Source organism: Pan troglodytes, chromosome 13 (genome assembly GCF_028858775.2).
Source record: "Pan troglodytes isolate AG18354 chromosome 13, NHGRI_mPanTro3-v2.0_pri, whole genome shotgun sequence".
In the NCBI taxonomy this organism is placed as follows: domain Eukaryota; kingdom Metazoa; phylum Chordata; class Mammalia; order Primates; family Hominidae; genus Pan; species Pan troglodytes.
Genome location: NC_072411.2, coordinates 98,980,083 through 98,996,741, shown reverse-complemented (window position 1 = coordinate 98,996,741; position 16,659 = coordinate 98,980,083). Strand labels below are relative to the sequence as shown.

The 16,659-nt window shown below is 39.0% G+C and overlaps 1 protein-coding gene across 18 annotated transcripts in view; it reads left to right on the top strand.

Annotated features, from left to right (window-relative positions):
* ANKRD44 (ankyrin repeat domain 44) overlaps positions 1-16,659 on the top strand; it is a 351,835-nt gene that overhangs the window by 314,687 nt on the left and 20,489 nt on the right. For 7 of the 18 annotated variants that reach the window (XM_009443918.5, XM_009443916.5, XM_063791433.1 and 4 more), the window contains 3 exons: positions 425-507; positions 2,212-2,303; positions 4,953-9,225. In XM_009443918.5, the coding sequence (XP_009442193.1) occupies positions 425-507; positions 2,212-2,303; positions 4,953-5,200 (423 nt within the window). In that variant the 3' untranslated portion in view covers positions 5,201-9,225. Of the gene's footprint in view, positions 1-424; positions 512-1,005; positions 1,104-2,211; positions 2,304-3,076; positions 4,734-4,783; positions 9,226-16,659 lie in introns of those variants that run through there. The other 11 variants (XM_063791430.1, XM_009443922.5, XM_063791432.1 and 8 more) reach the window with 7 other exon arrangements.

Below are 16,659 nucleotides of genomic sequence, written 5' to 3'. Positions count from 1 at the left end.
AAGGATAAATGGATAATTGAAGTAGTAACTGACGTCTTGAAATAGGAGGTGGGACTTTTGATGTATGCTAAATGTTATAGGATTCAGACAGTATTCCTATTTCTAATCCCTAGTTACCAGCTGACCTAGCTGAACTAGCATCTACTTTACCTCTCTGGGGATTAATTTTAAAATTTATCTTAGCAGTATTAATATTTTAGATCAGACTTATGTTAACCAAGTTCTAATAGACCTTATTAGGACTCTTAGAGTGTCTGGAGCCCATTTGTTGTTGAGAAGAAAAAAAAATTACTCAGAAAATAGCCCTATAGAATGTTCTTAGGCAGACGACATTCATTTTCAATTTAAATCATAATGAAGAAATTTCTCAGTAACTTTTCTGTGTCTCTATCTTGCTTTTCTTATCATTCTTTTTCTTTATTAGGGTCATGAAAAATGTGCCTTGTTAATACTTGACAAGATACAAGACGAGAGCCTTATTAATGCAAAAAATAATGCACTGCAGACGTAAGTGTAACTACTAAAGTTGGACTTGAACCCAGGGTCATAGTCATTTATTCAATAAGTATTAAGAGCCTGCTGTGTGCCAGACTAGGTCTGGGGAGCACAGTGGTGAAAAATGCAGTCCTGGCTTCCCCTGCATGAAGGTGACAGTCACATACCTACAAGTGCTGACCAAGCTGGGCAGTTTTAGTTAGAATCCTTCTTTTGATATGTCTTCATTTAATTTTGTGAAGTCTCTGTTTTTCTTTGCTGATATTTCTGGGGTAATATTATAAATTTAGTGGGCTGTTAGAAAAATTTTACGGACTGACATATTTGGGGAAACTATTTGTATTATGTATTAGCATTATGTATTCTGACTGGAAAATGACAGTTTTGCAAATCAGGTTCCCAGAATACATTTGAAGAGTTTCTAAGCTATTTGTCTTGATTATATTTTAATATAATTCAGTGTAACCCTTGGTGTGAAAGATCTAAAAGCTGTTTCATTTTCCGCTTTAGGAAATTATTTATGCATTTGTTTTAAAGGCAAAGGAATTTTTTTCATTTAAGATTCTTAAGCCGGGCGTGGTGGCTCATGCCTTTAATCCCAGCACTTTGGGAGGCCGAGGCAGTTGGATTACTTGAGGCCAGGAGTTCATGACCAGCCTGGCCAACATGGTGAAACCCCGTCTCTACTAAAAATACAACAACAACAAAATTAGCTGGGCATGATGGCGGGTGCCTGTAACCTCAGCTCCTTGGGAGGCTGAGGCAGGAGAATCACTTGAACCTGGGAGGTGGAGGTTGCTGTGAGCTGAGATCGTGCCACTGCACCACTCCAGCCTGGGCAACAAGAGCGAGACTGTCCCCCCACAAAAAAAAAAAAGAAAAGAAGAAGAAGAAGAAGAAGACTGTTGGCTGGGTGTCGTGGCTCATGCCTATAATCCCGGCACTTTGGGAGGCTGAGGCAAGTAGATCACTTGAGCCCAGGAGTTTGAGACCAGCCTGGCCAACATGATGAAACCCCTTCTCTACAAAAAATTAAAAAATTAGCCGGCCACAGTGGTTTGCACCTGTAGTCCCAGCTACACAGGAGACTGAGGCAGGAGAATCACTTGAGCCCAGCAGAAGGTCAAGGCTGCAGTGAGCTGTGATCGTGCCACTGCACTGCAGCCTGGGTGACAGAGTGAGACCCTGCTCAAAAAAAAAAAAAAGATTCTTAAGCAGTATATAGCACAATATACTGAGTTTGACATAATTCTTTAAGGTATTATAAATTCAGTAAAACATCTGTGTGCATTTAGTAGTAACAAGGAAGTTTGAAATTATACATATATATGACTGATATTAATGCCAGTCATATTGTTGAACTGTGTGAAACAGTGATTCAAATGCTGTGTTAGAAATCAAGCAGTAAAGGGCCTTCTGCAAAACACAACAAAGCTTGAGTTCTTCCTCTGTCTTCGTATTTACTGTCATTGAGATTGTTTGAGATGCAGAATATTTGTAATATCTGCAGCAAGATCTGGGCCAAACATACAACAACAGTTGGACCATTAGCACCTGGAAAAGATCTGGTCAGCATTTTTTTTTCTTAAGTAAAAACATCCATGTACTATTTGTAGAGTCTAAGTACTTCTTCCTTTTAGTGACATGGGCTAACAAAAATTCCACATTCTCACCCAAATACGTATCACAACTGATGCTCGGTCTTGTGTTTTTTAGACCCCTCCACGTCGCTGCGCGCAATGGCTTAAAGGTGGTAGTTGAGGAGTTGCTGGCCAAAGGGGCCTGTGTACTTGCTGTAGATGAAAATGGTAAGTGGAAAAAGTCAACAGCGACTGCAGGTACCTTCCATAAGCTAGTTGAAGCCAGAGGAAATGAGAAAGATAGGAGCTAGTATAAAAGGCACTTAAGAATTCTGTCCCCCTTGGAAGTCCTGTGTGTGAGAAATCAAGCAAGGATAACTTGTCCTGTCTGTCTTTTTGTAAATCACATAGTCTACCTGTAGGCCACCCTGTGCTGTCCATTTTGCATGTAATGCCAGCAGCTGGTCTCTAACTCCTCAGCACAGTGGTTAAAATATTTTAGACACACTAAGAGTTTCAAGTTGACACTCAAAATTGTAACTGCAAATGCTGAAGAGTTAGGGACTACACATGTCATTAATGCATGCTCAAGGGCTCAAATAAAAACCTGGATCTTTGATTGTATTTAAGTTCATTCTGAGATCAAACTTTTTTTTTCTTTAAGTACAGATCAGAACTCATATTCCCAGTATGGAAATTTGAGGAACAAGAGTAAAATTTCTTAATTAACGTCTAGGCTTGAAGCTTCCCCTGATCTGTATAATGTTCCTTTCCTAATGAACTAATTCTTAACAGAAGCTTTCTACTCTGCTTCCTAAGAAATTTTGAAAGGAATGGCTACTAGAATTGTACTAAACTGCCATTTTAAGCACAATGCCTATTAACCTTGGGGAGCAAAAAAGGAACTTCTGGATGTTTATGAATTATGTAATTTTTAAAATGTGGCATTTAATTAAAGTATTATAATGTATTAATGTAACTCAATTAACTGCTTATTACAGGTATTGGAATTAGCAGCTCATGCCTATTTCTCAGAAGTAAGCAGCCATACTGATATCATTAGCTAACTCTTATTAGTTTTGATTTTGCAGCCCCATGTATCCTAGCATGTACCCTGCTGTGTCCCCCACCTGACTCATCTAGGAAGTGCAGAAAGTTCCCTATTACTCCATTTCCTTGGTTTTCCCGCCTCACCTTCCCTTACCCTCTTAACACTACTGTAGACTTAGGGTTGGCCTGCAGAGGCCCACAGTTTTCTCCAAAATGGTCAAAGAGAATAGAATAAATTAGTTTTGCTTTTCCTGGTGTAAATCTGCTGCATTGAAGGTTTGTTCAGCTGATAGTGACCTTAGGAACAAGAGCCCTGGGTTGGTGCGTACCTGCATCCCAAAGGCCTGGGAACGTTTGGGGCAATTTTATATAGCAGTACAACCATAATTCCTTTACTCATCACTGACTTTCGTGAAATGGAATGTTAAACTACCTGTTCATTCTTATTTGTTTTCATACCAGAAAAAGGAATGATGTCCTAAAGGGCAGGGTGGGGAGAGCAGGTCGAGTGATGATAAACAAAACAACAAAACGTTAAGTTTCAGTGAGCCATTCCTCTGAATTACTGAGCAAGTGCCCTACTCACTGTGTAGTGGAAACTTTGGCCAGCTGAGAAGGCAGCTAACCCTTTTCAGGCCAGTAGGATAAAGGTTGGATAAGGAAATAATCAAGTCCAAGACTTAATCTACCTCCCCAAGGAACCTATATTATGAGTTAAGACAGTTTTCTTATCTGGATTGGATCCATTGAGTCTAAATGAGAATAACATGGTTCTAATTATGACAAGCATAGTAATTTTCTCACATCCATTACATTTTAGATTTGAGACTTTGATTGGTGAGTGGCCATTTTTAAATATTCTGTTAGGCCAGGTGTGATGGCTCACGCCTTTAATCCCAGGACTTTGGGAAGCCAAGGTGGGAGGATCGCTTGAGCCCAGGAGTTTGAGAACAGCCTGGGAAACATAGCAAGACCTTGACTCAAAAAAAAAAACCAAAAAAAGAAAAAATCAGCCGGTAGTAGTGGCACACACCTACAGTCCCAGCTACTCGGGAGGCTGAGGTGGGAGGATTGCTTGAGCCCAGAAGACAAGGCTGTAGTAAAATCAAGGCCCATGCCACTACAATCCAGCCTGGGTGACAGAGTGAAACTGTCAAAAAAAAAATTTTGTTAAATTTCTCCTAAATGATTGTACATTTTTAATCACAAACAACCTGTGCTTTCCTGTCTCTGATCTACTGAAATGATTCCATTTTTCTAAAACCAGTTATTGGTGTCTATTTTCTATGAAGCATATATAAAGTGACAAAAGTTCATTACTCACTTTTGCAGTCATCTAATTTTCAATATCTTTTCTAATTGGACACACAATTACCTAACAATGGAAAGTCATTGTTCTCAGAATGAGAGTCCTTCTCAGGCCCAGGCCTGAGGCTCATGGTGTGTGTGTGCTCTCAGGCGGAAACATCTTCCTGATTGTCCTGTTGCTGTTTATTGTGGAATTGTGTCCCACACCCACCCCCTTGTGTTTGTGTTCACTAAATGAAGGCTGGAATCCTGCCTAACTTTGGATGATATTGTGCTTGTCATAGTCATATGAGCTGAAAACAAAAATAAAAAGCCCTCCATAAAATGTCTCCCCCTCCCTCCCCCTCTAGCCTCACCCCTAGCATGACTTGTGAGAAGTAACTCCTCGTTTTACCTGGCATGATTTCTAACTCAACATACATCTCCGCCTGTGAGATCATCCGAGATGTACTGTGGAATGCTCGTGCCTCCTCTAGGCTCCCCAGGACTAACCACTGCCTTGTCTGCATTTACGCCCAGGTCATACCCCGGCCCTGGCTTGCGCTCCTAACAAAGACGTGGCTGACTGCCTGGCCCTCATTTTGGCTACCATGATGCCTTTTTCTCCTTCCAGTACAATGATGGCTGTCAACTTCGTTTGTTTAAAAAAAGACAATTTGAGCAGGACGACCCTCTCCAATCTGGGTAGCATGGTTAGCCTGTGCAGTAACAACGTAGGCTCGGAGGATGGGTACAATGAAAATGATTCTGATTCGGAAACGTTTTGACTTTGGACTGTAGAAGCTTTTCTTTGATCACCTGTGTTGGAGGAAAGGAAAGAAGCCTGAATTCCAGGTTTATGTTGTATTCAAGTATTATTTGGGGCCTGGGCTTCCAGAAGCTAGTAGAGAAGGAATTAATCGAGGGAGGGCAGTGAGGCTGTTGGGTGGAACAGTCACACAGATGGCCCCAGTTTTGTTTTGTTTCACATTTTCTTTAAATCTAAGATACTTCTGTGAAAGTCTACCTCTCATTTTAAGTAAAGAATAAAAGATGTATTTAATTCCTGTTCTTTGGGGATAATGCAGCAGAGAGGCAGCTGTTCGCTATGAATAATTTTTCTTTTCATGTATTTAGCAGTGAGTTCTCAGAAGTATATCAGTGTGACATTCATGTCCCCTGGGAGGGAAGGGAAGAGGCAGATAGGAAATGCCTCAAACTTCTTCTCACTTTGATGTTTACTTCCTCACTAGAAGCCAAAGGTAAAGGTGTTCATCTTCAGAAATAATGCCTGTAATAATCTTTTTAGAGAGTCCAACTATTTATATCCTCTCTATAGTAAACATTTGAATATCCAGAACTTCTTTCTGAGGATCTCTGTTAAAGTTGCCAGATGAATTGAAAAATTGAACTTGCTTTTTTTGTTTAACACAGTGTTCCCTATAACAAGCCTGTGACTAATTTTCACTTAAGTGATTGAACCCAAATTTATCTAATAACATTTCAGGTGAAAATTATATTGCACCAAAACTTTGACACAATATGCAAAAATAGTATGAAACTACCCTTTGTTAATTTATTCTTAAATCAAAATACTAACTTTTAAAAAACATCAGAATCATCAGCATTGTTCATCAGTAGTAAAATGAGCTTCTCAGTCAAGGTCATACCAAGTCAGTGAAAAGTGTGACTGCAAAAAGGAACAAAAAAAGTGAAAGCAGAAAGTAGAAATGGGTGATTTAGCATGTAAAACCGATTGCCAGTTGCTTGATGATGAAATCAACATAGTGAATACTGTGTCTGCTCCCTCTGCCAAAGCTTCTAGGTCAAATGGACCCCGTTCCACACCTGGAACCGCTGTACAAAAAGAAGAATGAGACTCTTTTAAAATTATGCACATACACATGCACACATATATGTGTGCGTGTATATATATATATATATGTGTGTGTGTGTAGTTCATCAGCCAGCTACACATGAGGACCAAAATGCTTCAGTCTAAAATGGAAGATACACATTTTTTTCCTTCAAAATGCAAGTGAGAACTGAAGTAGCTTTTTTATGGAGTTAAATGTAATCTTTCTGTGTACCAGTCTTTGTTGTATTTTATATTTCTTAGGACACAGATTTCTAGTTGACCACTTAACATTTGTAACTGATGATGTGTTGACCTTTTTTTTTTTTTTTTTTTTGCCAAACTAGAGAAAATGTCCATATACTTTTGATGTAAATGTGTTTATATTTATTTGAAATGAAACAAATGGTGAGGAAACATCCATTATTTGTTCTCTATTTTAATTGCTATGTATCTTGTTTAGAATAACAAAAAAAAAAAGTGAAAAAAAAAAACACTTGACCCTGGGCTAGCCAAAAGCCCAAGGGCCAAACCCAGCATTTCCACTGCTAAGGTTTCCAGATGACCCTCAGGTTCTTCCGCGTTGGTTAGAGAGGGCTACGCATCTTCTACTGCTCAGCCACAGTCTGTAGCCAGCTTAGAGCTTAGAAGACATTGCAGTCTGGATGCTCTTCTGCGAGATGAAAACTCAGATGTGTAGTGGATCATATACACAAAGGCAGCACAAAGAAATATCTAGAAATTACCCTAAGTACACTGAAAAGCTCACATAGTCTCAGTAACCTGATGAGAAATGATGGCAGTGTGTGGGCACATGTGCCAAAAGGAGAAATAAAAATCACCAGCTCAAGTGCTATTTTCTACTTGAGGAAGAGACAGAAAAGAAATGTGTCGAATTAGAGCAGTACTGTCTGACATTTTATAATGAGTTCCATTTCCACCCTGGAAATTGCTATTTTATAGTGTATGTGAGATATTTCAAAAATAATGTTCTATCATATCTGGATCAAAGACAGATAACTGTATTATATTTTTCATCTAGCTATAAAACTTTAATCTTACTCTTAATATCCTGGATTTAATTAAAACTCCTGTTGGGTTCTTCACAAATGAGAACTTGTTCAAAGGATTTATTGAACTGGTATTGATTTCACTGAAAATTTTCCACACCACCACCATTGTTTTTTGAATTCTTGATGTTGTGCTTCCCACCTTCTGTCCTTTTCGTTTGTTTAGAGAAGATGAATTTTTAAAAAGCAGATAAATTGCTAATGAGCAATAATGACCTTATCTTTACCAAAACACTGAAAATTAAGAGAGGTTCAGTGTTGAAGAAGCACAATATGCTGCGGTGTCTTTTTCTAGAAGTGAATGGAAATCTTGCTCAGTTGGCATTTCAAGCAGGAAATGAAATGCTTGCTTTAATGGCAAAGCAGCGTTAACATTTTTCCTGTCGTGTAGCAGAGAGTACAAGAATCATTTCAGCAAAGCAGTGACTCACCATGAGACGTTATCTCCATGGAGCTGCGTTTTGACTTTTCCCCACTCTCTTACTCATAGAAGGAGGACAAAGGAACGAAATGAAATCATGCTCACAATGAACTGTTCATTACATCAACTGATCTCTCTCTCTCTCTCTTCCTCTCTTTCTCTTTCTCCCATACCCCAAGGCTAAATTTTTTTAAAGAAATGACTTTAAAAACTATCATTTCTGTATTTTAATTACATCTCTTAGAAATAAAATTATGTTTGCACCATAGCTTTCTAAGAAAAAAAAAATGTGTTTTTAACTGAGTCTTAGTTGCTTAGTGCTTTTATTTGTGTTATTTTTAGACTGTATTTTAACCACAACCACAAGGATCATGTTTCATTGCACTTACTTATTTGCCAGTGTCTGCCTGTCTTTGCTAAATACATTACTATCTCCAAATTGCCTAAAATCTGCTATGATTCTACAGTAAATAGCTCAGGGTATTTCTATTTATCACTACTAAAAGGGCACCATAGTATGTTTTGGTACTTTAGGCAGTAAACACTGCTTGGTTTATCATTTTGTTATTAAATTAGAACAAGAACATCAAATGGATTTGCTGCACTAGTTATTCTTTGTACTGTTGAGCAACTTGGTGTGCTTATATGTTGTGTTGGTTGAAGAACTCATCCGTTTTATTGTCTTGTAATATGAAGTTAGAGTGCCTTTTTATATTTGTATATTCTGAAAATGTTCTGTGGAATGTTTTGTATTTTTTCATTTGAGTGTTATCAGAGCAATATGATACCAGTGAGTTTTCATTTCAACTTTTCTTTGAATGTATAAAGTGTCTTTTTTCCTATTTCCCCTTGTACTTGCATTGAAATGAATATGAAAATGCTAAAGTTTTCTATAGGAATTGTTTGATTTTGCAGTGCTAAAATGCTTTCGTCTTACGAAACTATAAACCATAGGTCAGTATTATAGGGGAAAAGCGTTTTAAGATAGTGACAATCTGAGTGTTTGTATAAAATGTAATTCTATGCGTTTCTTATGTGATCTAAAAATTCAATGCAAATATCTTTTATTTGGTAGTTTTGTCTACATATTTTATGCTCTAGCATGTGCAATATATCTTTGTAAAGCACGATGATACAAATCTGGTGCCAGTGTTATATTTTGCATAACATATTTGTAACAGCATAAAATATTGTTTGATGATTTCAGTGGGATTTTGTCTATAATGTTTTCTTATGTAAATTGGAGTTGAATGACTCTGGTAAATGTCATGACTGTAAAAATGGGGAAAATGACTTTTAGTTCAGTGAATGACTTTGAAACAATCTGAATCTTCTCAAGCACAGTTTAATACTTTTGCAACTACTGAATGCTCTAATAATGTAATGAAGTACTTAACTGTAATATACTATGGAAATGCATTCAGATGGTTATTTTTACAAATAAAAACGGTACAAATGTTGTTGCAATTTGTGTTTTAATTTTTCCAATTTATGCTTTTTCTAAATTATGCTAATTTAAATCTTTGCACCCCCTCAAGCCAAATTAACTTTAAATTTAGAAAATAATCAAGATAAAAGTGTATCTCCAGATTCACGATTTATGTTTGTGTTATCACAATTAGAGAAAAAATTCAAACATGTATGCTTGTGTTTATTATATGTATTTATGCTTCCAACTTTTTTCCATAAAGGGTTTTGTTTTGTTTTGTTTTGTTTTTTTCTGCTCTGTTGTCCAGGCTGATGGGCAGTTGTGAGATCTCGGCTCACTGCAGCCTCGACCTCCTGGGCTGAAGTAATCTTCCTACCTCAGCCTCCCGAGTAGCTGGGACTACAGACGTGCACCACTATGCCTAGCTAATTTTGTTTTTTTGTAGAGATGGGGTCTCACTATATTGCCCAGGCTGGTCCATAAAGGATTTGAGCTGGGTTATGACAAAACACGTGATAAACTAGAAATAGAAAAATGAGAACAGAGAAAAAGAATACAAACAGATAAAGGAACCATAAAATTTAAAACAGTATCTGTGACTGAACTTGTGTTTGCTCTCAGCTTCCTTGCAGCCAAGGTAAGAGGAGAAATGTGATCAGTTATATAGTCCACATCAAAAAGGAGGAAGCTTATTAGGTCCTCAAAATTGTGAAATCAACCATGCCTATCTTTGGTATTGTCACCATTACCCTTCAGGGACTTTACAGCAACACAAGAACCTCCATCTCTGCACTATCCTTAAAGGTATCCATAGAATTTCCTTCCCCATCTATCTCACCATCCAAAATTTTTCATCTTGAGTAGTAACTTCAGGGACAGTCTCTGGAAGCACTAAGGAACAAATTCCTAATGATGGAGTTTCCAGCTATTGACGAAGAGACTTGGGGGTGGTGCCTGCCTGAGTTCCCCAAATCAAGTAGTATAGAATGTTAGCAGTTATTACAGTCCAGCCCAGTCACATCACCAGCTCTTTCAGGAAGAAACTGAATCCTAGAGAAGTTATACAACTTGAATTTTTGAAGATAGTGATCTGATGATACCACATCTGCCTCTAGATGTTCTCTCTTCGATGCCATCTTGCCATATAATGTTTTGTTTTTTGCTGCCAGAAATGTTAAGGGAGGTTTTGTACTCAGCCCTGCCTCCCTTCTTATTCAAATATACAAATCTGGGTGCTTTTCAGTCTTAAAGAATGTAAAACAGGAGTCACACCACAAGTGAGTGCTTCCTGTTGTTTAGAGTAGACTGGGTATATTAGTTATCTATTGCTGTGTAACAAATTACCCCAAAACTTAGTGGCTTAAAACAACAAATGTTTCCTAACCCACAGTTTCTATGAGTCAGCCCTAGTTTAGCTGGGTCTTCTGTTCCAGGGTCTCTCACAGCCTGTAATCATGGTGTTGGCCTGGGAACGATCCATTTCTAAGTTCACTCATATGGTTGTTGGCAGGATTCTTCTCATGGGTTGTTACACTGAGGGCCTCAGTTCCTTGATGGCTGTTGGCTGCCGTCCGTTCCTTGCCAGATGGGCCTTCCCATAGGGAAGCTCACAACATGGCAGCTTGCCTTGCGGGCGAGCAGGCTGAGAAAAGCCAGGGAGACAAAGAGCAAGACAGAGTCACAGATTTTTGCAACTGAATTTCAGAAGTGATATTTCATCATTTTTCTCATATTCTATTCATGAGAAGCAAGTTACTAAGTCCAATCTATACTCAAGGGCAAGGGATTCCCCAAGGGTGTGAACAGCAGGAACAGCAATTACTAGGAGCCATTTTTGGAAGCTACTCGCCACCCTGGTCTATCACGGTGTCCTTTGAGGCTGTAACATCATACTAATACACCTTCTTCCCAGTCATTGCTAAGGAAATTGCTTGCTTGACTGACTGAACTCACCCTTTCAAGGAAAATGTAGAGATCCCTAATTTTAATTGTGTTCTCATAAGCAGAGAAATGTGATAATGGCCTCCACTGTGGTAATTATATTTTTGAACATTGATGTGGCACTTTGTCTTCAAACTGCTTGTCAAAGGTTCCTTCACGCTAATTCCATTTGGTAGGTTTAGATCCCTGTATAAGTATCCCTCACTTAACACACTTAATGTGTTCCAGAATTAGTTTGCAAAGCACAAAAGCATTAAGCTAAAAGGCTATTAACATAAAAACATTGTGGGTAAAAGTACTATATGAATTGTCTCTTTAGCAAATTTCATCCTGAAGGTACATTTGCTGTAAAATATAAAGCACCAAGATAATGGCTGTGCCATTCATTAATTCTCAGGCACTCTAGGGAGTGATTGGAAATGTGTGGGCATTTGTAGTTGGCACAATGGCTGGGGGGTGGGCAGGGCTGCTACTAGAGTATTTATAGTTTCAAGCGCCAGGGAGACCAAATGTGCCACTCAACCCAGGGAATAACTGCACCACTTAGAATGTCAATGCTCCTCTACCCCACTGCTCACCTATTTGCCTTTCTCTTGTTTCTGAATCATTTCTTCATCAATGTATTGCTTATGACACTAGCCATATTGCCTCATCTATTTTCACAAGGGATTGCATAAACATACTTTATATGCCCTCAGAACGAGAACTTAATAAGGTTGAGAAAGAACTTTGGAAGGCAATGCTGAGCACATGTGCCCTGGTTATGTATTTTTCCAGGGGAGAAGATTTGCACAGATCAAGGCATCTTTAATTCCTTCGTTATCAAACCAAAATGTGGCCATACACATGTATATTTCTTGTCTTAAGCAAGAGGTGATTGTATCTACTTTCCCAGTGGGGGGAACTCCTGCTCACAAAGGTGGGGCACTTGGCCCACCGTCACATGGCAAGCTCTGGCAACACAGTACTTCAGCCTCACAGGGTTCTCTAGGCACTGGTGGACACAATTTCTAGGATACTATTTTCTGCTTTTAAATGACAATTTAATGAAGTACTGTGTATTTACATTCTGGAAGAATTTTATAATTTTCAAAAGTAAAAATACTGAAGCAGAACTTTTAGAGCACAAAAAGCTTACCTGTGTTTACATTGAGTTGAAAGTACCCAGCAAATTCGTGAACTTTATTTATATTTTTTATAGTTGGGGTTCCTAAGAATTACTAACATTTAAACTCAGATCCTAACCACAAGAAATTACCAGCTATGCAAAGATCAGAGGAGAGAACATTCTAGGGAGAGGAAACGGCTAGTGCCAATACCCAAAGGCAGGAATGAGTTTGTTATGTTCTAGGAACAGAAATGGGGCCAGTGTGGCTGGAGACTCAAGGGAAAGGGAGGGTGGCAGAAGATTAACAGCGATCTCAGCCCAGACATAAAATTTTGTGAGCTGGGAGGCGTTTCTATATTTTTCTGAATGTGACAAAAGCCACTGGAGAAATGTAAGCAGAAAAATGGCTGTGGTCTGATTTTTTTTTTCTGTCATTTTTATTTTTTATTTTTTATTTTTATTTTACTTTAAGTTCTGGGGTACATGTGCAGAACATACAGATTTGTTACATAGTATACATGTGCCATGGTGGTTTGCTGCACCTATCAACCCGTCATCTAGGTTTTAGGCCCCGCATGCATTAGGTATTTGTCCTAATGCTCTCCCTCCCCTTACCCCAACCCACCAACAGGCCCCGGTGTGTGATATACCCCTCCCTGTGTCCATGTGTTCCCATTGTTCAACTCCCACTTATGAGTGAGAACATGTGGTGTTTGGTTTTCTGTTCCTGTGTTAGTTTGCTGAGAATGATGGCTTCTAGCTTCATCCATGTCCCTGTAAATGACATGAACTCATTCTTTTTTATGGCTGCATAGTATTCTATGGTGTATATGTGCCACATTTTCTTTATCCAGTGATTTCATTTTTAAAAGATCACTCTGGCTGCTGTTGAGAGACAAGAGAGAGAAACCCTAGTGACCAATTAGGTAGCCACTGCAATAGCCTAGACAAGTAAATATAGTGGCTTGGATTGTCTGGCAACAAGGGAAATGAAGAGAATGTGACACATTTTGGATATGTCTTGAAGGTAGAGTTGACTGAATTTGCTGATGGCTTGAGTCAAGTAAACAGTAGAGTTTGGGGAAGAAGCCAGGGCTGGGATCATATGAAATTGTAGACATGTGAAAGTTGATTTGGAGTCATTCCTGTCCTACCCAATGAAAATGGAGTCAAGGAGCCATTGTTGGGAAAGAGCACTCTGGTCACAAACGTCTTCCAAAAACTGTCTCGCAAGTTTACTCCAAGGAAACAGCCTGCTATGACTTCAAGGCGAACTTTACCTAGCAGTTGCTGCCACCTGCCAATCAGAGCTCACCAGCGCCCACTCTGCTATCGCCAATTAACTTTCTTTGAAAACAACTTACATCTTCTTTCTCCTTTCCCAATAAAACTCCAGCCCTTTCCTTTGTTCTTTGGACACACTGGAAACTGCCCTGGTCTCTGTGTGCATGTCCTTATTGCAAGCCTACTTTCTGTATATTACTCTCAAATAAAATCCTCTTGCTTAGAGATTTGTCTCTGCATATATATATATATATATATGTAATATATATATATGTAATATATATATATATGTAATATATATATATAATTTTTTTTAGTATTGACAAATGAGAAGAGATTCCCTCAGGAATAAATGATAGAAGAGCCCTGAACTGTGCACACTCCAGCATTTAGAGGTTAGGAAGGGGAGGAGGAGGATCTAGCAGAGAAGACAAGACATAATGGTCAGAGGCAGGAGGAAAACCAAGAGACCAAGATGTCCCTGAAACCTGGGAAATAAAGGGTCATAGAAGAAGGAGTGTCAGTGATTTCTATTGTCTCAATTGCTTCTGGGAAGTCAAATGCAGAGAAGTTGACCAATGGATTTGGCAAGATAGAGTTCATTTATGTATTTATTTTATTATTATTATTATTTTGAGATGGAGTTTCACTCTTGTTGCCCAGGCTGGAGTACAATGGTGCGATCTCGGCTCACTGCAACCTCCACCTCCAGGGTCAAGCGATTCTCCTGCCTCAGCCTCTCAAGTAGCTGGGACTACAGGCGCACACCACCACACTTGGTGGATTTTTAAAAAAATTTTTAGTAGAGATGGGGTTTTGCCATGTTAGCCAGGCTGGTCTCGAACTCCCAACCTCAGGTGATCCACCTGCCTCGGCCTCCCACACTGCTGGGATTATAGGTGTGGGCCACCACGCCCAGCCTGGAGAGAACATTTTAGAGTAACAGAGGAGGGTTACTGAGTAGGATTTAGTACACTCGAGATTTATAATCATAAATCTAAAATGATACCAGTCATCCTGGTGGATTTTTTCATCAGATGTTTGGGTGTAGGCATAGAGTAAGAAGACAGTGGAATTTAACCTGGTATAGAACTTTGCTAGGTAAGTCCAAAGGGAGAGAGGGTTATGGAACTGTGGTGCTTTTAATGGATGTGATTATGTAGATCATGGATTCTAAACTGGGTAAGGAAGAAAGTGAAAACATGAGGGAGGTGATGGATACTGAAAAAGTGGTAGTCAGTGGGGGTCAGGATAAGACAGAATTATTGAATTGTAGCCCCAGAGTTGGTGATCTTGATGTGGAGTGCCCAAAGTAAAGATTTCACAGGTGGTATAGTTTTGAGGATGACAAAGCAAAGGATATAACCATGGGAGTGGGTGGTTGAGAATGACTGAAGAAAAAAAAGCATTGGATGTGAAGAAGTAAAAATCTGAAGAGGCCAACATGACAAATAGGAAAAGCTATTTATCATAGAATTGAAGCAAAATAAATGAGAACATTTAACTACTTCAAAACATCTATTATTCAGGTATTTTACTTTAAGTAGATGGATACTAAGAGCTGATTTACTGTCAGGCTGAAATTCGGTTCCAGGATTAGGATGAAGCTTTTAACAAAGTAAAAATGGTCAAGTGCATTTCTATTAAAAAACTAACCAAACCTTGGCTATGACAGAATGACAGGTTTTATGACCATATGGTTTAACCTAAATGTGTTTATGAGGCTCTCCAGAAAACATGACAGATGGCGAAGAGCTGCAGAATGAACAAAAGGAGAGTGTGGTTCAGACAACGTCTTAGTGATAACAATGAAAAATTGAATCCTTCCCAGCGGGCCTTCTGCAGAGGACAAAAGACTGAAATTATTGGAATTCTATATTGCTGTTTAGGTGAAAATTAAATTTGCTTTAAAACATTAACTTTTCCTGAAAAATCTCAATTTTTAACTAAATAAATAGAAAGCTAACGGGTTTCTAATTCCCTTTTGAATTTCTTTTTTTCAGAAATGATTTATCCATTCCATGTTTTATTTCACATTCTTCTTCAGGCCTGAAATTTACTCCTTACTGTTTTATTATTACTTAAAACTTGTAAAAAATTTTGTTAGGAGAATGTTACCTGGTAATTTATTGATTTTCTGCTTAACTTCATTCACAAGGGTCTACCCATTAGCATGTAAATTTTGATTAGGCTGCTGAGCCCATTTCCTTTTGGCATCAGTGCTAAAAATGATGATAAAGGGCTCGGTTGGTGCCATCTGGGTGCTTGCATTGTGATGTTACAGCTAACACTAGAAATTAGATTGAGAAAACCAATTAATTTACCGCAATGTCATTCAGATATTGAAAAAGAAAAGCCTTTCAGAGTGCTAACAATAGTTCCTAGAGATAAGAACATATTTTCTAGTGTATATTAATGATCATTTTCCTTGCCGCCAGCCTGGTGATCTGAGAGTGTCCTGGATGGTGTGGAGCAGGGGACAGTGTTGCTAAGATGCTGGTTGTGACAAAAACCTTTAAAAACCTTTAAACTGCAAATAAAAATCACCTTATTGGCCGGGCACAGTGGCTCATGCCTGTAATCCCAGCACTTTGGGAGGCCTAGGTGGGCAGATCACCTGAGGTTGGGAGTTCGAGACCAGCCTGACCAACATGGAGAAACCCTGTCTCTACTAAAAATACAAAATTAGCCAGGTGTGGTGGCACATGCCTGTAATCCCAGCTACTCGGGAGGCTGAGGCAGGAGAATCACTTGAATTGGGAGGCAGAGTTTGTGGTGAGCCGAGATTGCATCATTGCACTCCAGCCTGGGCAACAAGAGCCAAACTCCGTCTCAAAAAAAAAAAAAAAAAAAAAAAAAAGTCATCTTATTAAATTACTCAGGCTGCTTTTTAATTGGGGTGAATAGTAAAAATAGCTGATGCTCACTGAGTGCTTACGATGTGCCAAGCACTGTTCTGAGTGCTTTACATCCTTAAAACAACCCTAGAAAGTAGATGCTATTCATTCTTTTTTTTTTTTTTTTTTTGAGACGGAGTCTCGCTCTGTCGCCTAGGCTGGAGTGCAGTGGCGCGATCTTGGCTCACTGCAAGCTCCGCCTCCCGGGTTCACGCCATTCTCCTGCCTCAGCCTCCCGAGTA